General features: G+C 39.3%; 1 protein-coding gene across 1 annotated transcript; it reads right to left on the minus strand.

Annotated features, from left to right (window-relative positions):
• Nucleotides 1-5,149: 5,149 nt before the first annotated feature.
• Nucleotides 5,150-8,851, minus strand: LOC149549908 (uncharacterized). Its single transcript, XM_089793134.1, has one exon. It carries the CDS (start codon nt 8,585-8,587, stop codon nt 5,186-5,188), a length of 3,402 nt encoding a protein of 1,133 aa, XP_089649260.1. The 5' UTR covers nt 8,588-8,851; the 3' UTR covers nt 5,150-5,185.
• Nucleotides 8,852-24,160: the final 15,309 nt, after the last annotated feature.

A 24,160-nucleotide genomic window follows, 5' to 3' on the forward strand; every position in this document is an offset into this window, starting at 1 on the left:
AATAGCACTCTGACTGTCACACCAAATAGTAATCTAGTCCGCATCAACACCAACATTAGAACACAATCTCTTAATCCAAATGGCTTCCTTACAAGCATGAGTAGCAGCCATTTACTCAGCTTCTGTAGTGGACAAAGCAAACACAGGTTGTCGCTTGCTCATCCAATTGATGGCACCACCAAACATAGTGAACACATAAGCACTAGTGGATCTCCTGTGGTCAATATCACCTACCCAATCTAAATCCAAAAACCCATGAATATAAACTGAATGCGGAGATCCAGAAGAGTTACCATGATAACATATGGAGTAATCTGATGTACCCCTCAAATATCTGAATACTTGCTTAACTGCATCCCAATGTATCTGTCCAGGATTAGCCATAAATTGACTCAGGACTCCCACTGCTTGGGCAATGTCTAGTCTAGTACAGACCATAGCATACATAAGACTGCCAACTACACTAGCATAAGGTACTCTACTCATGTCCTCCACCTCACTAAGAGATTTTGGACAATCATCTACAGATAACTTTGTTCCCACAGGAATAGGAACACATAGTGGTCTACAATCTGCCATGTTGAACCTGTCCAACACAGACTTCACATACTTACTCTGACTCAACCAAAGTTTTCTGTTAGACCTGTCTCTACTTATTTCCATACCCAAGATGTACCTAGCTGCCCCAATATCTTTCATCTCAAACTATGCTGACAACTGAGATTTAAAATAAGAAATCATACCCTTACCCTTGCCAAATAGCAACATATCATCAACATATAATGCAACAATAAGAAGGTGATCATTTTCAATTCTGTAATAAACACAATGATCTGATTTTGATCTTACAAATCTAATTGACAACACAAAGGCATCAAACTTAAGGTACCACATCCTAGGAGATTGCTTCAAACCATATAGAGATTTCTTTAATCTACAAACTAAGGATTCTTTACCTTTAACAATGTAGTGCTCAGGCTATGACATATAAATCTCTTCCTCCAAATCACCATGAAGGAAAGCTGTCTTCACATCCATCTGTTCTATCTCTAAATCATATGATGCAGCAAGAGATAACAGAAATCTAATGGATGTCAACTTTGCAACAGGAGATAATATTTCACCATAATCTATTCCCTCTACCTATGAATACCCCTTTGCAACCAATCTAGCTTTGTACCTTTCAAAACTGCCATCTGCACAGAATTTCTTCTTGAACACCCATTTACAGCCAACAGATTTTCTCCCTTTAGGCAAAGGTACAAGGTCCCATGTTTTGTTTTTCTCTAATGAAGCCATCTCATCATCCATAGCCTCAATCCAGGAACCTGCATCTTCCATGCCCAAATCCTCTTTCACAGATCTAGGTTCATCAGTGTTAGTAATCAAAGCAAAAGCACAACTAGAATCTAACATAGAATAACCAAACCTTTCTGGTTGCTTTCTTTCTCTCGTGGATCTCCTCAAGGTTTGAGGTTGAGCTTGTTCTTCCTCTTCTTCTGAACTATCAGAGCTGCAAGAGCTCTCCTAATCATTAGACCCAACATGGTCTCTCTGTTCAGTCTTCTCAGGGGTAGGAGGCAACTGAACAACATCTTTTTCCTTTTCTTTTTCATCTGGTTGTAGCACAATAGGAGAAGATGTTAGCTCTCTAAAAATAACATTTCTACTATACAACACCTTACTAGTCACAGGATCCCAAAGCTTGTATCCTTTCACACCAGCACTGTACCCAATGAAAATACATTTAACAGCTTTGTTTTCCAACTTAGATCTTTTCTCCATTGGAACATGTGCATAAGCTTCACAACCAAAAAAATGAAGATGTCTAATTGAAGGCTTCTTACTAGACCACACCTCCATGGGTGTCTTACCAACAAGGGTTGATGTAGGAGATATGTTAACAAGATAGCAAGTAGTGGCCACAGCTTCGGCCCAAAACCTTTGTTCTAAACTAGCTCCACTAAGCATACTCCTAGCCTTCTCCAGCAGTGTCCTGTTCATTCTCTCTGCAACTCCATTTTGCTGTGGGGTATATGGAGTTGTCTTATGCCTCTTGATACCTTGTTCTTTACAAAATTGTTCAAACTCTGCTGAGCAAAACTCACCACCATTGTCAGTTCTCACACACTTAATCTTCTTACTAGTCTGATTCTCTACAAGGGCTTTAAATTCCTTGAATCGACTAAAGACTTGTGTCTTACTTTTAAGGAAATAAATCCATGTCCTTTTACTGTAATCATCTATGAAAGATACAAAAAATATAGACTTGGAGATTGAAGGAACTTTTACAGGACCAAATTCAACAGAATGAATAAGATCCAAAACATCAGAAGATTTGTGAGAACTACAGTAAAACTGAACATGATTTTGTTTACCATATACACAGTGTTCACAAAAGTTGAACTCGAGATTGCAATCATTTAACCCCTCAACAAGATTTTTATTTTTCAAGGTTCTGAGACCCTTCTCACCAATGTGGCCAAATCTCATATGCCACAACATTGTCTTTTCTGCACGAAGCTTTCCTTCCAAAGTGTTTGCACCCTTAGGTACACTTGTTGGACTGCCATCAGAACCACTAACTACAGTCTTCTTTACTGCTTGTTTAGATGGTGGGGATGAAGTGATAGTTGCTCTCTTCTTTGAAATAGAAGAACTATTACACTAAGAAATGTATGCATCAAGTTGAAACAAAGTACCTCTCCTAGTACCCTTAGCAAGCACCATAGCTCCTCTCATCATCTTACATCCATCTTTAGAAAAAAAAACTTGCACACCTACATCATTCAACATACTTACAGATAATAGGTTTCATGCCAAACCTGGAATGTGCATAACTCCATTGATTCCCTTTACTCGTCCATCAGGAAATTTGATAGTGACCCTTCCGTGTCCAACTATCTTTAGGTGAGAATCATCACCCAAGTACACCTTTCCACCATCGAACTCTTCATATCTTGAGAACCAGTTTCAATGAGAGGTCACGTGAAAAGATGCACCCGAGTCAACCAACCACACATCATCAGATGCATGGGCTGCCAAAGCTACGATGAATGCATCGCCATCTTTTTGAATTTTTTTAGAACTAGAATCTGAGGCTTTCTTCTTCTTCTTAGGCTCTTTACAGTCTTTATGGAAGTGCCCAGTCTTATCACAGTTCCAACATTTTTCCTTGGACTTATTGGAATTCTTTGACTTCCCACGGGATTTGGATCTACCCTTATTGTCAGAATCATTGAAATTTTTCTTCCCTCTTTCTATGGATCTCCCACAAACAACAAGGGCTTCTTTTTTCGAAATAGAAGCCTTTCTCTGCATCTCCTCTGATAGCAGCGAAGACACCACATCATCCATTTTGAAGGTGACTAATGTGCTTCTGAGAGCCATCACAAGATGGTCCCATGAATCCGGTAAAGAACACAAAAGTGTGCAGCAACGATCCTCCTCCTCTAACTTGACACTAGCTGATGTCAACTGTGCAGCCAACAGATTAAATGCATTTAAATGATCCATTAAGGATCCACCTTCCTCCATTCGTAGAGAATACAACTTCTTCCTTAGAACAACTTGTTCACCAAAGATTTGGCCTGATACACGGCCCTAAGTCTCTCCCACAAACTATATGCGGTTTTCTTATCTAGAACATTCAGAAGGACTGCATCGGTTAAACAGAGTCGTATGAGACCCTTAGCTTTACGATCTTTGATATCCCAATCTGCTTGAGCTATAGTTGTTGGTCTTGTAGCGCTTGTAGTCACTTCCCATAGGTCACAATCTTCCAACATGTCTTCCATTTTGAGTTTCCACAACTCGAAATTAGTGCCATTAAATTTATCCACCTCCATTCTTCCATATGATGAACTCGCCATCTCAATCTGCAAATAAGATTTAGGATGCTTTGCACAAGACTCCCACTCAACTTGAAATTAGCTCAAAAAACCCTACCCAACAACTAGGATCAAAATTTGATCAAGCTCTAATACCACTTGTAAGGAAACTCAGGTGCGGAAACAACTTCCTACAGTAATCTCATAAGGAAAGTATGATGCAAATCCTATTAAAATCTTCTTCACTTGCAGATTCAATATCATGTAAACAACAATATTGCAGCCAACCATGCATACATAAAATAGACAGAGAAAGGAACACATAACACAAGGATTTGCCGGTGGGAAAAACCTTTCGATAAAACAACCCCACCCCTTCAGAACCTGCACAATGTATTATCTTCAACACAAGGTTACAATACACTTGCAATGCAAGTTCAACATCAACAACAGAAGACTCCAGTAGCTACTCGCAGTACCAACAATACACCTTTTTCGCATTGCATCTCTTTGCAACCCTAAAAAATGCTTATAACATGCGCTTCACTTTAGGGCTACTCCCAAAGGTAAACCGTATTAGGGTTTTACCATTCTCCGAGAAAATAGGAACCCCAAAAAAAATTTCGGCCCCAAACCCCACTATTGGGGTAGAGTGTACAGTACTCAAATATCTTAGTTGCCACATGTCTTCACCTGTCATTGAATCTTCCTAACATAGCTCTTACGTGTCATAGAAATCTGTCATAACCGTTTTAGTCATGATCTCCTTATACACAATTCAAGATGTCGACACATCAACATTATTTGCAAGAAATATATTTTACAAAACAAATAATAAGAATAGGAATTATACAAGGTTGAGACACCTTATTCCTAACACCTTCCTCTGTTTTGGAATTGGAGATGAGATCTATCTGAAAATGGCTACTATTGCATCATTGTGCAATGTTAATCTTATCAGCAAGCTTGGTCTTGGTCAGATCCCAATTCGTAGAGAAATCTAGAACTAAGAACAATCCGGAAATTCAATTTCCTGATTTATGTGCTAAAAAAATTAAATTTATCCCCCAGCAAAATTACTATTAGCCAATCACAAAATAGAATTTTGTGATTGAAAATTAATTAAAAAATAAAACCATTTTATAACTTTAGAAATATACTAGTTTTGATAAAAATTAATTGTTTAGGGGTCATTGAGAACATTAGTTCTCTTCCTTATATAGACTTTGACTAATAATAGTAATATTTGATATTTACAACTATTTTTGGGGCACCTAGCCGGGAGCCACCGTAAACCGTTATCTTTTGAGCTCTTTCCCTGATAAAAAAGAAATATATAAAATTAATATTTTTGTCTAACATATACATTTAGTATGAACTATACTTTCAGTCTGTCTATCAATCCGAGTACAATATACGCAAAAGCGTATAATTTTCTTGCTTTCTTCGGAGTTCTCTTGGTCTTCGTCCAAAATTTTGGTCATCTGCAACTTGTCACAGGGAATCAAGTCAACTACCCAAATCAATATGCTGTCTAACAAATCGAAGAACTTCTTCCTCCATTTTTTCAGAAACAAGAGAGGAACTACAATTATGCCCGCGCCCACTCCAAAGCTCATTCCCATCAACACTCTGAAACTGTCAATTCCCTCCCCTCCCCTGCTTTTATTGCCACCTTCTTTCTTCTTAGGCTTTATTTCATCCGTTGGCGAAGGCGACCATGACTCGTTCAGTTGTAAGCCTTTTAGACCTGGATTGTGTGAGAAGGATGACGCTTCAAATGTTAAGAACTGCCCCCCTCGCGGTATCTGCCCTGAAAGATTGTTGTATGACATATTCAAGTAACTTAGGTATGTCAGAAGTTGCAATTCTGTAGGAATGACTCCGGACAAGTTGTTTCGCGAGAGGTCAAGCGACTCTAGTCTTTTCATGTTTCCCAAGGACTCAGGTATGATGCCACTAATATGGTTTCTTGAAATATCAAGGATGATCAAACCAACCAGGGATCCCATCCCTTGAGGAACATGACCAGATATTATATTGTCCGATAGATCAAGACATTTTACTAAACTCAAAGATCTCACATACTCCAGCTCCAATCCTTTGCTTCTGATTATTATTTTCTCTACATAAGTTGTATGTTTTAACCATCCAAATTCAAAGACTTTTAAACCCTCTGACACATTCGCCATGCCCTTCATCTCTGAGATGCTGTTCGGAATAGCTCCTGTAAGCCTGTTCATTGAAAGGTCCAATATTTGAAGATGCGGTATTTTGGTTATATCAGCAGGTACACTTCCTTCAAATCTGTTTGATCTTAAGATCAAAATCTTAAGATTAGGAAGGTCTTGAATCCCATTTGAAGAAATATTCCCTGTCAGTCTGTTGTTCCCCACATCCAATATCTGCAATTGTTTACAATTTGCAAGTGCTGGCAGAGTCCCATTTATATTATTTCTCCTGAACTTAAGTGATTGAAGCGAAATCATGTTGCCCAACTCCGCTGGCAGCTCACCTTCTAAACTATTTTCCTCTAAATTCAATACCACAAGATAACTACAGTTTGCAAAAGTTGCCGGAATCTGACCTGTAAATCCATTATTGGACAAATCTAAAATCTGCAAAGAGAGCCCTTCACATATTGTTGATGGGATGCTACCACTGAGATTGTTGTGAGACAAAGACAAGTAATTGAAGTGATACTTGCCAATTTCAGATGGAATGGATCCGTGAAACTGATTTTCTGAGAGTTCCAACACAACCAGTGAAAGAGGAGGAAGCGGAAGCGGACCTTGTAAGTTATTGTGATGCAAGTCCAGGAACTTCAATTTTTGGGAGCCCAGTAGCTTAGAAGGTAAAGCGCCTGTAAAATTGTTATAAGACAGGTTGAGCTGTATTAGAGCAGGGGAATCCCATATCCACGCAGGAATATTACCCCATAATCTGTTGTCCGACAAATCCAAATCGGAAATGTCGTATTGAGTTATTAGGAAGGCCGGCAACTCGCTCTCCATGTTGCATGATCTTAATTTCAATGTTCTGAATGAGTTTTGGGGAACCCAAGTAGGACTGATCTTCACGGTAAAAGCATTGTTCGAAATGTCTAGAGATACCAGACAGGACAGATTGTTAAGGTGAGACTCCGAAAGCTTCCCGCTCAACCGATTGGAGGATAGGGTAAGAACCTTCAATTTAGATAGATTTGAAATGCGAGGTATGCTATGATTTAACACGTTGTTGCTTAGATCAAGCGTCTGGAGGGAAAGTAGCTGACTTACCGAGTCCGGGATTTTGCCAGTGAGCTGGTTATTACTCAGATCAAGCAGAACAAGGGACTTCATGTTGGCCAGTGGAGGAATTGTGGCGGTGAGTTCATTGTAGCTCAAATCAAGGCATGTGAGGGAGGTAAGATTCACGTCAAGCGACGGAATGGCACCGCTCAATCGGTTATGACTCAAGTCAACATAGCGGAGGTTCCCAAATGCACCCAACAACATAGTGGGTATGTGGCCCTGCAACTGATTGTATGAAAGATCGACATAGGCTAAAGCAAATGACGTTCCTAATGGAGGCTTAGTCTCAAACGAAGGTAAATTTCCTTTTAAATTGTTCATAGAGATATCCAACATTACAAGTCGTGTAAGATTTGCAATAGTGGGTGGAAGCTTACCTTGAACAGAGCAGACCGAGAGATCCAAGAGTGTCAATGAGGAGATGTTGCCAATTGAATCTGGAATTGTTCCTTCTACACTTGTCTGTGTGAGAACAAGGCTGTTCAGCGATGCAGAGTATGGCGGCAGGATGCTTGAAAGATTCCCTCCCAAGTCGAAATTGGCGGACAAGTCAACTTCTTGCAGCTTTCGAAGGCTCAACAGAGCAGAAGGGATGGAGCCATTGAGCTCACAGTTGCTAAGCTTGAGGGAAACAAGGTTGGAAAGGTTGTGTAAGCCAGCAGGTATGTCAGAGATGAAGGAATTGCCACCAAGTTGGAGGTGGGTTAGACTGGTAAGGTTTCCAAGAGAAAAAGGAATTGGGGCAGAGAGCATACAGTCGGCCATTTGAAGACGCCTGAGAGAGTACATGGTGGAGATGGCTTTGCCCCATTCAATGCTTCCCACTTTCGACATGTCCACCCCGTCCAACAGCAACACCTCTAGATTCCTCATGTTTCCTATCCACATGTGCATGTCATCAATTGTAATGGAGGAAATGGAAATGAAGGAATTAGTGGAAAGATCCAAGTAGCGCAAGGTGGACATGTTGCCCAACTCCTTGGGCACCTTTCCCCTAAATCCAGCATTTGACAGATCCAAGTAGTGCAAGTACTTCAGCGAGGGGAGTTGCCGAGGGACACCGACACCACTGAAAACATTAAAGCTCAAATCCAAGACTTGCAACATCTTTAGATCAAACAGTCGAGAAAGAACGCTACTGTTTGAATTCTGCAAAGCCCTTTCCGGATTGTTGCCGAATGGATTTCGGAGATCCAAATGAATGACGTGCTTTGTGATATTATCACATTTGATTCCTGACCAGTTGCAACAGTCGGTGGAATCATTCCATGTTTTCAGTCTACCAGACGGGTCGTGGAGACCTCGTTTGAAATCCAAGAGAATATTTTGTTCATCGCCTCGACAGCGAGATCCCCAACAAATCTGCAGCAACAGGGCAAATCCAAACAATTTGCAAACAAAAGTCTCTGAGAATTTCATTGGGTTTTCTTCAATTTTGCCCTCTGAAACGTCTGCAATCAACATCCCCTCCAAGAAACATGACGAGAGCCCATCGTATGAAGCAGTAAACAACTACACAATGTATGTTTGTTCGTTTGTTTGGTTCAGGACTCTCTAAACCCTATCGAAATTTAATCGGTAATAAAAACCAGGATAAGTTGGTACATAATACCACTCTATCTACCGACGAGACTAGAAAACTGAATTTGATTAATTGGCACGGCTATGACTGTGATCGTCTCAATTATTAAGTCGACAATAAGGAAAATATTGTAGGAACAAAGTCGTACAAAAAAGTCCATTTAGAGTTGTAATAAATTTCCACGGAGGTTCATAAACGCGTATAATTCAGAAAGCGACTAAAAGCGCGTCGTATTTTTAATAGCCGTAGAACAAACGGCAAGTAGAACGGAATAGTCAAATTTGTCTGCATATTAAATTCTGGATTGCTTTTCACGCATCTAGACGTAATTAATTGAAATATGAAAGAGCCACGTTATCACATGTTAGCCTTTTCTGCGTAGCGTATTCTTTATGGAATTTAAGAGATTTAAAATACAAATTATCATATTTTAAATGATAATAATTTATATTTAATATAAATGAGTTGTCTTTGAGACTAGCTAGTCTTCAGCCATCAATACTATCATAGTCAAAGAGGACATTTAGATAAATGGTAAAATATATGTTCTAGACATTTAGACGGTGGTAAAATTTGCAAACAAATTAGTTATCACGTCTTAATGTGTAATGTCGGTATGTTGTAGGGGTATGTAAGGTCAACTAAATATTTGTTTCTTAGCTCATCTCTCCCTCTCATTCTCTCTAGACTATCTCCTTATATCTCTATCAATCTATCTCACCATCTATATCTCTGTATCTTTTCCTTTCTCTCTCTGTATGTATCTCCTTAGATCTCTTTCTAGCTTTATGTCTTGATCCATCTTTGCCTCTCTATCTATTTTCCTCGCACCCTCTTAACTCTGTATTTCTCCATGTCTAAACACATCTCTCTCTCTCTCTCTCTCTCTCTCTCTCCCACCCGCCCACCCACCCCCCCACCCCCCCAACACACATCTTATTCCTTTAAATCTCCACATCTCCATATTTTTCTCCCATCTCTCGCTTCATCTCTCTATCTTGCCATCTCTTTATCCCTATATATCCCCCCTTTTTACCTCTCTTTATAGCACTCTCGAATTGTATCTTTATCTGTATACACATCCCTCTCGAATTCTCTCTTCTTTATATATTTTTATCCCCCCCTCTATTCCATATCCATTCATATATGCTTTACTAAGAAACATATGCATTCATTGTGTGTCTACTTGGTATACCATAACATAGGAAGAATGGTAGAAGGAATAAACACATTGAATTGCATGCAAATTTCATTCCTCTTGAGGTATTAAGGTAAGACCTTTTGTATAGCTTAAAAAGAAAGCAATTCAAAAATCATAATTAAGTGCAACATACAATCAAAGCTCCACCTCAATGGAATATATAGAGAAATCTGCTACACTTCGAACATCTGCTCAGTGTGGACTATTGAACCCAACTTTAGTAATGTTGTAATTTATATTGTCACCTATTAGGTGTTGCTCCTCCTCAAGATGCAAACCCATGACCTTGCATTTCCTTTCAAAGATAAAGGCATAGTTGACGAAGAAGTACCTAACAAAATACATTAGCCTACTTGTAGATCATTCAAGGGCATTTGAATTATTGTCACGGGTAAAAGTTGTTGGTTTGTCTCTAGTGTGGAGGGCCCAACATCAAGTTGTGAAGAATGATTTACCCACACAAAATTTGTTGTATTTTTGAATTATTTGAAAAAAATAGAAAGAGTGAAATAAATTATATTATAAAACATTTAAAAGAACTTAAAATTCTAGAAAGTTCAATTTTAAAGAGTATTTAGTTGAACAATCCATTTTATTAAGGAGATTTTATAATGAGCTAAGGATACGAATAAACACAATTTCAAAAATATTTTAAAAATTAATAATGATATGAATGAGCTTATAGAGTTACGAAAAATTATTGGAAATATAATAATGCAATAATTTAAATATGATATATTATAACATTAAGATAATATAATATAATAACAAGTGCAACATCCACACATACAAACTTGAAAACATAGTACTGAATTCTTAACATTTTTCATAATCTTTTCAATCTGTATTATTTAGTTATAGTAGTAGTGAAGGAACACAGATTGAGGAAAACAAACATCTTAATAGTTAACGAACATAAAAAACAACTATATGTAACACTCACATGAGTAACACATTTAATGGAGTGAATTTTGGTGTTGTTACAAACGTGTAAGTTCAAGAACAAGAATGTTAGCTTATCTAACATGTCTTAACTTAATTCATTCTTGAAATAATTATCTAAAACTTTCCAAGAAGTTTATGAAGATTTTGAAATAGAGAAATGTAATAATGAGTTCGAAAAATTGAAGATTGGGTTTTTCTCTATAAGGATTTCTAAAAATACAATAATCTTTAAAAGCTTGAAAGATCTAATCCAACTTTGATGGCTTAAAAGATGTAATCCAAAATTGATCATGAATGTTGTAAATATAAAAATATTTTAGAAAATTAAAGAACAATATTGAAATTTAAATAAAATAATTAGCATTAACCATCTTAATTATTATTCTAAACTTATAATAAAAAATTTAACTTAGCTCACTAAGTTACGATATGCAATCATTCTTTTACCTCTATTATCTCCTCTAATAAGATATGAACATAATCTACTTTAAAACAATGAAAATACATTGAACATAATCCACTTCAAAATGCATTCTTAATTTCAGCTCTCATTTTTTTTTTCCGTTTTTAATTTTTAGTACCTTGCTAATTGAATTTCTAAGTATGATTTGAATTAAATTGAGTGATATTGCGAAACCTATAATATTTTCTTCTTGAATAATTTAAGATACATGTAAACTTGAAATATATGACATTTATTTAAAACAAATTGATACCTTGTGCTCTTTTAAGTTACATAGCAGTATTACTGATATTTTTGTCTGTAAGTTTACTTCATTTTTATCTTTTATTGAACACAATACACAAATATGTTAGAAATATAGCGTTGTTGATAATTTCAATTTAGTTCTTTTCTATTAGTGGACTAATATAATAAATATACAAAAATTGGTTCTCACTAACACATGACCACAAACCAAATCCATCTTATGGAGAAATTTGATTTTTCTATTGGGAATGATTGAAAAGATCATGAGGAAAGTTGTTGGAATGATATATGGAAATGGTAAAGAATGTTCTCAATCATTGTTTTTTCACTGATGTCAAACTTGCTACTTGCAGGAATGACAATTGCTTTAATGATCCAAATACTATCAATTAGTTGATTGCCAAGGAGGAGGAAATCAATAAGATGTAACTAGAACACCTAGAGAAAGGTTGAAGTTATGATGTTATAATGAAGTACAAGGATCAACTAAGCCATTGATGAAAAAGTGTATTTGATGACATACTATAAGATACAGAAAATGGGCACACTGATACATATCAAAGATGTAAGGTTTTAGCTAAGACATTTGTAAAGCTCAACTAAGTTCATTAGAGAGAAGGAGCCGACCAAGCAAGTTCAAGTGTCGAGCAAGTTCAAGTGCCGAGTAACACAAAGATGCCTAGTAACATAGAGATGTCGAGCACCAGTAAATCAATAATGTCGAGTTGCTGCATTATTTTGAAAATCGAAGATTCGCCAAATCTAAGCCGAAAAAGTTGTTATCTAGAAGTTTGTGAATTAAAATGAAAGATAAGAATGATGAGCTGGTGGCACAAAACACCATTTAAAACGTTTTGTTTTACAACTGACGAAGTTTGAAGATAAGAACAAGATATGAGGTAGATACATGGTATCCTACCTAATCCATTCGAAACCCTAAAATTGGAAAGGGAGAAATGAGCAGCAAAGGCAAATCAGATTTCTATTTAAGGAGTCATAAGTTAATGAAAAAAAGAGATAGAGAGGCGGTCAAGCACGAAAGCATGAAATGTTGAAGGAGGTGCTAGGGAGATAAGAGAGCATAGTGACTTTGTTTTAGTAAGAAGACCCCTGATATGGATGCATTGGTACAATGAGTTAGAAGACTCAAGGAGACGAAGCTTAAGAAGAAGTCAAGCAGTCAGAGCTGAAGTGATTGAAGCCAAGCATTAGGATTGAACTGAAAGGGTGATCTGAAATCTGCAAAGTATGTTGTAAGTTAAATCAGATCAAAAGACCATTATCGTTACTTTCTAGCAATTGTAGTAGTAAGTTTAAATCCTATGGACTTCGGTTGGTTTAATAGCTATGTGATAAATCCTTTAACAGGGTGACATTCCAAGTGAATGTTCTAAAGTCCTTTAACCAGGTCCATTCCTAACAGTTTGGTGAAATCCTCTAACAAGGTCACATTTAATAGTGTGTTGTAAGCCTTTAACAAGGCATCACTTCAGAAGAGTGAGAATCAAGTAGCATGTTACTGGTGGTTTTTCCCAAATTGGATTTCCACGTAAATCATTGTGTCATGTGTTGGTCTTACATGTTTTATCTTTGCATGTTGATTTACTATAACTTGCTAATATGGTTGATTTAAAGTTTGGATGGATGAAAAGTGTATGGATTCATTAAAAGTAGTGAAAAAATATTAATAGGGCATTTGGACCTTGGATAACTGATTCACACCCCCCCCCCCCCCCCCCTCCCCCCCCCCTCCCCGCCCCCCCCTCTCAGTTATTCTAAAAAATTCTAACATTTTCACACTCACAATTATCTGATAACCTAGTATTGGGTATGTGCAGGATCATGGTGTACCAAACTATGGCCTTAAGTGGCAGTGAAAAATCAGCAAATCAGGTTTATGTCAACTTGACACATAATTTTGAAGTGGTTATGGACTTTATATCAAAAAGTTGTAAGAAAATAATCTGTAAGAAATTGAATGTAGTTTCTAAACTACCAGGCCTTATCAAGAGAAAAAAATAATTAATTGGTCAAAAGTTTGAATTTTAATGCAATACTAAGAAAATTTCAGGGCAAAAATAAAAAGTAGGTGTATGTCTGACCACCTTAATCAAAATCAAATCATAATATTTTTTTAATATAATTATAGATATGAAAAGTAGACTCATGCCCGGATGTGATGCATATTTTTCGGTATTTTTATTCCAAATAAATAATTAACTATGAATTTTCTACCAAAACTTTTTCGAAAAAAAAAGTCTCGTGTCTGACCACCCTAACTAATAGAAAATTTTATCAAATTTAAATTTTCTTTTTTTTTTCTTATACTAGCCGAAGTATTAAATATGATACAACTTTTAGATTTAAAAAATGTTATACCGTTTGAAAGTTATAGCTATTTTTCAATCAGTATGTCAATCAACACTTTACAATTATCTTCATTGATAATTAACTAATAAATACTTATTGAACTCAGAATTTGACAGAAATTATATTTATGGAATCTAGAGAACGATATTAAAAAACCCTTTTCATTTTATTCAATTTTGATCAAAATAACATTGTCAGACGGCTACCCGAAGTCTGAGTATCACTAAAACCCTCTTCAAACACGTCTTTTGGGTTGATCGGGTAGGCTTGGTTTTTACCAAGCCTAATCAGATATCCAATATGTTGAGGTGGGAAAATTTAAAATCTCAACCCATTTTGGAGGGAAAATTGGGTTTAAACGTCACAACTTATTAATTCTAAATTATTTCACTTATATTACTATGTAAAGATGTATTTTAATATATTATATATATAATAACATAATATAAAGATATAAGATATAATCTAACAATATATACTAATATATTATGTTAATCTTATTACAATCTATAAATATAATTTATATTATTATTTTTACTAAATATAATAACGTAATTTATATATATATATATAATACGTATTATATATTATTATATTAATATGAATGTTATTAATATAAATAATAACGTAATATTTTCATTAAATATAATATGTATTATATATTATTATATTAATATGTATAATAATATTGTATATATATATATATATATAATAACGTAATATATTAAATATAAATATATAATATGTATTATATATATTATTATATTAATATGTATGTTATTAATATATATATATATATATATATATATATATAATAACATAATATTTTCATTAAATATAATAAAGTAATACATATATATATGTTATTAATCTATATATAATAACGTAATATTTTTATTGTGTGTGTGTGTGTGTGTGTGTGTGTGTGTGTGTCATTAATAGATATGTATACTATTAATATATATGAGTCAAAGGGGGTCATAGGTCAACTATTGACCCCCTTTGACGCATTAAACGATGACATATGTCCTTAGCGGTCCTAAGAGCCCTAAGGACATATTACTATGGTTAATATAGGTCAAAGGGGGTCATAAGGTGACCTATGACCCCTTTTGATCGATTAAATGACAATATATATCCCTACGGGTCCTAGAATCCCGACGGACATATTTGAATCATTCATATGGGTCAAAGGAGGTCATAGGGTGACCTATGACCCCATTTGACCCATTAAACGATGACATATGTCTCTAGGGGTCCTAGGACCCCTAGGGACATATTCGAATGGGTAATATGGGTCAAAGGGGGTCATAGGTCCCTTTGACCCATTAAATGACGACATATGTCCCTAGGGGTTCTAGGACCCCTAGGGACATATTCGAACGGGTAATATGCGTCAAAGGGGGTCATAGGGTGACCTATGACTCGCTTTGACCAATTAAACGACAACATATGTCTCTAGGGGTACTAGAACCCCTAGGGACATATTCGAATGGGTAATATAGGTCAAAGGGGGTCATAGGGTGACCTATGACCCTCTTTGACCCATTAAACGACAACATATGTTAGTAGGGGTCCTTGGACCCCTAGGAACATATTCGAATGGGTCATATGAGTCAAAGGGGGTTTTGACCCATATGAACCATTCAAATATGTCGCTAGGGGCCTTAGGACCCCTAGGGACATATTCGAATCGTTCATATGGGTCAAGGGGGTCATAGGTGGCCTATGACCCCCTTTGACCCATTAAATGACGACATATTTCTCTAGGGGTCCTAGCACCCCTAGGGACATATTCGAATTGTTCATATGGGTCAAAGGGGGTCATAGGGTGACCTATGACCCCCTTTGACCCATTAAAAGATGACATATGTCTCTAGGGGTCCTATAACCCCTAGGGACATATTCGAATCGTTCATATGGGTCAAAGGGGGTCATAGGGTGACCTATGACACCCTTTGACCCATTAAACGACGACATATATCCCTAGGGGTCCTAGGACCCCTAGGGACATATTTGAATCGTTCATATAGGTCAAAGCCCTTTGACCCATTAAATGACAACATATCCCTTTGACCCATATTAACGATTTGAATATGTCCCTAGGGGTCCTAAGACCCCTAGGGAAATATTTGAATCGTTCATATGGGTCAAAGGGGGTCATAGGGAGACCTATGATACCTTTTGACCCATTAAACGATGACATATGTCTTTAGGGGTCCTAGGACCCCTTAGGACATATTCGAATCGTTCATATGGGTCAAAGGGGGTCATAGGGTGCCCTATGACCCCCTTTGACCCATTAAATGATGACATATGTCCCTAAGGGTCCTAGGGACATATTCGAATGGGCCATATGGGTCAAAGGGGGTCATAGGGTCCTTTGACCCATTAAACGACGACATGTGTCCATAGGGGTCCTAAGACCCCTAGGGACATATTTGAATCGTTCATATGGATCAAAGGGGGTCATAGGGTGCCTTATGACACCTTTTGACTCATTAAACGATGACATATGTCCTTAGGGGTCCTAGGACCCATAAGAACATATTTGAATGGGTCATATGAGTCAAAGGGGGTCATACAGTGACCTATGACTCTCTTTGACCCATTAAACGATAACTTATGTCTCTAGGGGTCCTACAAACCCTAGGGACATATTCAATGGGTAATATGGGTCAAAGGGGGTCATAGGGTGACCTATGACCCTCTTTGACCCATTAAACGATGACATATGTCGCTAGGGGTCCTCGGACCCCTAGGAACATATTCAAATGGGTAATATGGGTCGAAGGGAGTCATAGGGTGACCTATGACTCTCTTTGACCCATTAAACGATAACATATGTCGCTAGGTGTCCTCGGACCCCTACAAACATATTCGAATGGTCATATGGGTCAAAGGGGGTCATAGGTCACCCTATGACCCCCTTTGACCCATTAAATGACAAGATATGTCTCTAGGGGTCCTAGAACCCCTAGGGACATATTCGAATTGTTCATATGGGTCAAAGGGGGTCATAGGGTGACCTATGACCCCTTTTGACCCATTCAACGATGACATATGTCCTTAGGGGTCTTGGGACCCCTAGGGACATATTTGAATCGTTCATATGGGTCAAAGGGGGTCATAGGGTGACCTATGACTCCCTTTGACCCATTAAACGATGACATATGTCCCTAGGGGTTCTAGGACCCCTAGGGACATATTCGAATGGATAATATGGGTCAAAGAGGGTCATAGGGTGACCTATGACTCTCTTTGACCCATTAAATGACAACATATGTCTCTAAGGGTCCTAGAACCCCTAGGGACATACTGAATGGGTAATATGGGTCAAAGGGGCTCATAGGGTGACCTATGACCCTCTTTGACCCATTAAACGACGACATATGTCGCTAGGGGTCCTCGGACCCCTAAGCACATATTCAAATGCGTCATATGGGTCAAAGGGGGTCATAGGGTGACCTATGACCCCCTTTGATCCATTAAATGATGGCATATGTCTCTAGGGGTCCTAGAACCTCTAGGGACATATTCGAATTGTTCATATGGGTCAAAGGGGGTCATAGGATGACTTATGACCCCCTTTGACCCATTAAACGACGACATATGTCTCTAGGCGTTCTATAACCCTTAAGGACATATTCGAATCGTTCATATGGGTCAAAGGGGGTCATAGGGTGACCTATGACACCCTTTGACCCATTAAATGATGACATATGTCCCTAGGGGTCCTAAGACCCCTAGGGATATATTTGAATCATTCATATGGGTCAAAGGTGGTCATAGGGTGTCCTATGACCCCCTTTGACCCATCAAACGATGACATATGTCACTAGAGGTCCTCGGACCCCTAGGAACATATTCAAATGGGTCATATGGGTCAAAGGGGGTCATAGGGTGACATATGACCCCCTTTGACCCATTAAAAGATGACATATGTCTCTAAGGGTCCTATAACCCCTAGGGACATATTTGAATTGTTCATATGGGTCAAATGGGGTCATAGGGTGACCTATGACCCCATTTGACCCATTAAACAACAACATATGTCCCAAGGGGTCCTAGGACCTAGGGATATATTCGAATCGTTCATATGAGTCAAAGGGGATCATAGGGTGACCTATGACCCCCTTTGACCCATTAAATGACGACATATGTCACTAGAGGTCCTCAGACCCCTAGGAACATATTCGAATGGGTCATATGGGTCAAAGGGGGTCATGGGGTGACCTATGACCCCCTTTGACCCATTAAACAACAACATATGTCTCTAAGGGTCCTAGAACCCCTACGGACATATTCAAATTGTTCATATGGGTCAAAGGGGTTCATAGGGTGACCTTTGACCCCCTTTGACCCATTAAACGATGACATATGTCTCTAGGGTTCCTATAACCTCTAAGGACATATTCAAATAGTTCATATGGGTCAAAGGGGGTCACAGCGTGACCTATGACACCCATTGACCCATTAAATGATGACATATGTCCCTAGGGGTCCTAAGGACATATTCAAATTGTTCATATGGGTCAAAGGGGGTCATAGGGTGACCTATGATCCCCTTTGACCGGTTAAACGATGACATATGTCTCTAGGGGTCCTATAACCCCTAGGGACATATTCGAATCGTTCATATGGGTCAAAGTGGGTCATAGGGTGACCTATGACACCCTTTGACCCATTAAACGATGACATATGTCCTCAGGGGTCTTGGGACCCCTCCAGACTTATTCGAATTGTTCATATGGGTCAAAGGGGGTCATAGGGTGTCGTATGACCCTCTTTGACTCATTAAACGATGACATATGTGCCTAAGGGTCCTAGGAACATATTCGAATGGGTCATATGGGTCAAAGGGGGCAATAGGGTGACCTATGACCCCCTTTGACCCATTAAACGATGACATATCCCCCTAGGGGTCCTAAGACCCTTAAGACCCCTAGGGACAAATTTGAATCATTAATTTAGGTCAAAGGGGGTCATAGGGTGCCTTATGACACCCTTTGACCCATTAAACAATGACATATGTCCCTAGGGGTCTTATGACCCATAGGGACATATTTGAATCGTTCATATGGGTCAAAGGGGGTCATAGGGTGACCTATGACCCCTTTTGACCCATTAACCGACAATATATGTCCCTAGGGGTTCTAAGACGCTTAGAGACATATTCAAATGACCTATGATTCTCTTTGACTCATTAAACGACAACATATGTCTCTAGGGGTCCTAGAACCCCTAAGGACATATTTGAATGGGTAATATGGGTCAAAGGAGGTAATAGGGTGACCTATGACCCTCTTTGATCTATTAAATGACAACATATGTCGCTAGTGGTCCTCGGACCCCTAGGAACATATTTGAATGAGTCATATGGGTCAAAGGGGGTCATAGGGTAACCTATTACTCTCTTTGACCTATTAAACGACAACATATGTCTCTAGGGGCCCTACAACCCCTAGGGACATATTCAATCGGTAATATGGGTCAAAGGGGGTCATAGGGTGACCTATGACCCTCTTTGACTGATTAAACAACGACATATGTCACTACGGGTCCTTAGACCCCTAGGAACATATTCGAATGGGTAATATGGGTCAAAGGGGGTCATAGGGTGACCTATGACTCTTTGACCCATTAAACAACAACATATGTCGCTAGGGGTCCTCAGAGCCCTAGGAACATATTCAAACGGGTAATATGGGTCAAAGGGGGTCATAGGGTGACCTATGACTCTTTGACCCATTAAACGAAAACATATGTCGCTAGGGGTCCTCGGACCCCTAGGAACATATTTGAATCGTTCATATGGGTCAAAGGGGGTCATAGGGTGCCTTATGACACCCTTTAACCCATTAAACGATGACATATGCCCCTTGGAGTCTTAGGACCCATAGGGACATATTTGAATCGTTCATATGGGTCAAAGGAGGTCAGATGGTGAGCTATGACCACTTTTGACCGATTAAACGATGACATATGTCCCTAAGAGTTCTAAGACCCCTAGAGACATATTTGAATGGGTAATATAGGTCAAAGGGGGACATAGGGTGACCTATGACTCTCTTTGACCCATTAAACGACAACATATGTCTTTAGGGGTCCTAGAACCCCTAAGGACATATTCGAATGGGTAATATGGGTCAAAGGAGGTAATATGGTGACCTATGACCCTCTTTGATCTATTAAACGACAACATATGTCGCTAGTGGTCCTCGGACCCCTAGGAACATATTCGAATGAGTCATATGGGTCAAAGGGAGTCATAGGGTAACCTATTACTCTCTTTAACCCATTAAACGACAACATATGTCTCTAAGGGTCCTAGAACCCCTAGCGACATATTCAATGGGTAATATGGGTCAAAGGGGGTCATAGGGTGACCTATGACTCTCTTTGACTGATTAAACAATGACATATGTCGCTAGGGGTCCTTAGACTCCTAAGAACATATTCGAATGGGTAATATGGGTCAAAGGGGGTCATAGGGTGACCTATGACTCTTTGACCCATTAAACGACAACATATGTCGCTAGGGGTCCTCAGACCCCTAGAAACATATTCGAATGGGTCATATGGGTCAAAGGGGGTCATAGGGTGACCTATGACCCCTTTTGACCCATTAAACGACGACATATGTCTCTAGGGGTCCTAGAACCCCGAGGGACATTTGAATTGTTCATATGGGTCACGTATGACCCCCTTTGACCCATTAAACGACGACATATGTCTCTAAGAGTCTTGGGACCCCTAGAGACATATTTGAATCGTTCATATGGGTCAAAGGGGGTCATAGGGTGACCTATGACTCCCTTTGACCCATTAAACGATGACATGTCCCTAGGGGTTCTAGGACCTGTAGGGACATATTCGAATGAGTAATATGGGTCAAAGGAGGTCATAGAGTGACCTATGACTCTCTTTGACCCATGAAATGACAACATATGTTGCTAGGGGTCTTAAAACCCATAGGGACATATTCAATACGTAATATGAGTGTAAAGGGGTCATAGGGTGACCTATGACCCTTTTTGACCTATTAAACGACGACATATGTCACTAGGGGTCCTCGGACCCCTAAGAACATATTCGAATGGGTCATATGGGTTAAAGGGGGTCATAGGGTGACCTATGACCCCCTTTGACCCATTAAACGATGACATATGTTCGTAGGGGTTCTAAGACCCCTAGGGACATTTGAATCGTTTATATGGGTCAAACGGGGTCATAGGGTGCCTTATGACACCTTTTGACCCATTAAATGATGACATATGTCCCTAGGGGTCCTAGGACACATAGGGACATATTTGAATCGTTCATATGGGTCATAGAGGGTCGTAGGGTGACCTATGACCCCCTTTGACACATTAAACGACGACATATGTCTCTACCTGGGTTCTAAGACCCCTAGAGACATATTCGAATGGGTAATATGGGTCAAAGGGGGTCATAGGGTGACCTATGACTCTCTTTAACCCATTAGACGACAACATATGTCGCTAGGGGTCCTAGAACCACTAGGGACATATTCGAATGGGTAATATGGGTCAAAGGGGGTCATAGGGTGACCTATGACCCGCTTTGACTCATTAAATGATAACATATGTCGATAGGGGTCCTCGGACCCTTAGAAACATATTCAAATGGGTCATATGGGTCAAAGGGGGTCTTAAGGTGACCTATGATCCCCTTTGACCCATTAAACGATGACATATGTCTCTAGGGGTCCTAGAACCCCTAAGGACATATTTGAATTGTTCATATGGGTCAAAGGGGGTCATAGGTCACTTTGACCCATTAAACGACGACATATTTCTCTAGGGGTCCTATAACCCCTAGGGACATATTCAAATCGTTCATATTGGTCAAAGGGGGTGATAGGGTGACCTATGACACCCTTTGACCCATTAAATGACCACATATGTCACTAGGAGTCTTAGGACCCCTAGGGACGTATTCAAATTGTTCATATAGGTCAAAGGGGGTCATATATCTTTGACCCATTAAACGATGACATATGTCTCTAAGGGTCCTATAAACCCTATGGACATATTCGAATCGTTCATATGGGTCAAAGGGGGTCATAGGGTGACCTCTGACCCCCTTTGACCCATTAAATGACGACATATGTCCCTAGGGGTCATAAGACCCCTAAGGACATATTTGAATCATTCATATGAGTCAAAGGGGGTCATAGGGTGCCTTATGACACCCTTTGACCCATTAAACAATGACATATGTCCCTAGGGGTCCTAGGACCCATAGAGACATATTTGAATCATTCATATGGGTCAAAGGAGCTCATAAGGTGACCTATGACCACCTTTGACCGATCAAACGATGACATATGTCCCTAGGGGTTCTAAGAACCCTAGAGACATATTCGAATGAGTAATATGGGTCAAAGGGGGACATAGGGTGACCTATGACTCTCTTTGACCCATTAAACGACAACATATGTCTTTAGGGGTCTTAGAACCCCTAGGGACATATTCAAATGGGTAATATGGGTCAAAGGGGGTAATATGGTGACCTATGACCCTCTTTGATCCATTAAACGACAACATATGTCACTAGGGGTCCTCAGACCCCTAGGAACATATTCGAATGGGTCATACGGGTCAAAGGGGGTCATAGGGTAACCTATGACTTTTTTTGAACCATTAAACGACAACATATGTCTCTAGGGGTCCTAGAACCCCTAGGGACATATTCAATGGGTAATATGGGTCAAAGGGGGTCATAAGGTGACCTGTGGCGCTCTTTGACTGATTAAACGACGACATATGTCGCTAGGGGTCCTTAGACCCCTAGGAACATATTTGAATGGGTAATATGGGTCAAAGGGGGTCATATGGTGACCTATGACTCTTTGACCCATTAAACGACAACATATGTCGCTAGGGGTCCTCGAACCCCTAGGAACATATTTGAATGGGTCATATGAGTCAAACACCCTTTGGCCCATTAAACGACGACATATGTCTCTAGGGGTCCTAGAACCCCTAAGGACATATTTGAATTGTTCATATGGGTCAAAGGGGGTCATAGGGTGACCTATGACCCCCTTTGACCCATTAAACGACAACATATGTCGCTAGAGGTCTTAGAACCCCTAGGGACATATTCAATGCGTAATATGAGTCAAAGGGGTTCATAGGTCTCTTTGACCTATTAAACGATGACATATGTCACTAGGGGTCCTCGGACCCCTAAGAACATATTCGAATGGTTCATATCGGTCAAAGGGGGTCATAGGGTGACCTATGACCCCCTTTGACCCATTAAACGACGACATATGATCGTAGGGGTCCTAAGACCCCTAGGAGCATATTTGAATCGTTCATATGGGTCAAAGGGGGTCATAGGTTGCCTTATGACACCTTTTGACCCATTAAACGATGACATTTGTTCCTAGGGGTCCTAGGACCCATAAGGATATATTTGAATCGTTCATATGGGTCAAAGAGGGTCGTAGAGTGACCTATGACCCACTTTGACACATTAAACGATGACATATGTCCCTACCCGGGTTCTAAGACCCCTAGAGACATATTCGAATGGGTAATATGGGTCAAGGGGGGTCATAGGGTGACCTATGACTCTTTTTGACCCATTAGACAAAACCATATGTCGCTAGGGGTCCTCGAACTGCTAGGAACATATTCGAATGGGTCATATGGGTCAAAGGGGGTCATAGGTCACCTTATGACCCCCTTTGACCCATTAAACGACGACATATGTCTCTAGGGGTCCTAGAACCCCTAGGGACATATAAATATTGTTCATATGGGTCAAAGGGGGTCATAGGTCACTTTGACTCATTAAATGACGACATATGTCTCTAGGGGTCCTATAACCCCTAGGGACATATTCAAATCGTTCATATAGGTCAAAGGGGGTGATAGGGTGACCTATGACACCCTTTGACCCATTAAACGACCACATATCATTCATATGGGTCAAAGGTGGTCATAGGGTGACCTATGACTCTTTTTGACGCATTAAACAACAACATATGTCTCTAAAGGTCCTAGAACCCCTAGGGACATATTTAATGTGTAATATGGGTCAAAGGGGGTCATAGGGTGACCTATGACCCCCTTTGACCCATTAAACAACGACATACGTCACTAGGGGTCCTCAGACCCCTAGAAACATATTTGAATAGGTAATATGGGTCAAAGGGGGTCATAGGGTGACCTATGACTCTCTTTGACCCAT

The sequence above is a fragment of the Cupressus sempervirens genome, chromosome 7 (genome assembly GCF_028749045.1).
Source record: "Cupressus sempervirens isolate cs-2001-9-10 chromosome 7, ASM2874904v1, whole genome shotgun sequence".
Taxonomy (NCBI): Eukaryota; Viridiplantae; Streptophyta; class Pinopsida; order Cupressales; family Cupressaceae; genus Cupressus; species Cupressus sempervirens.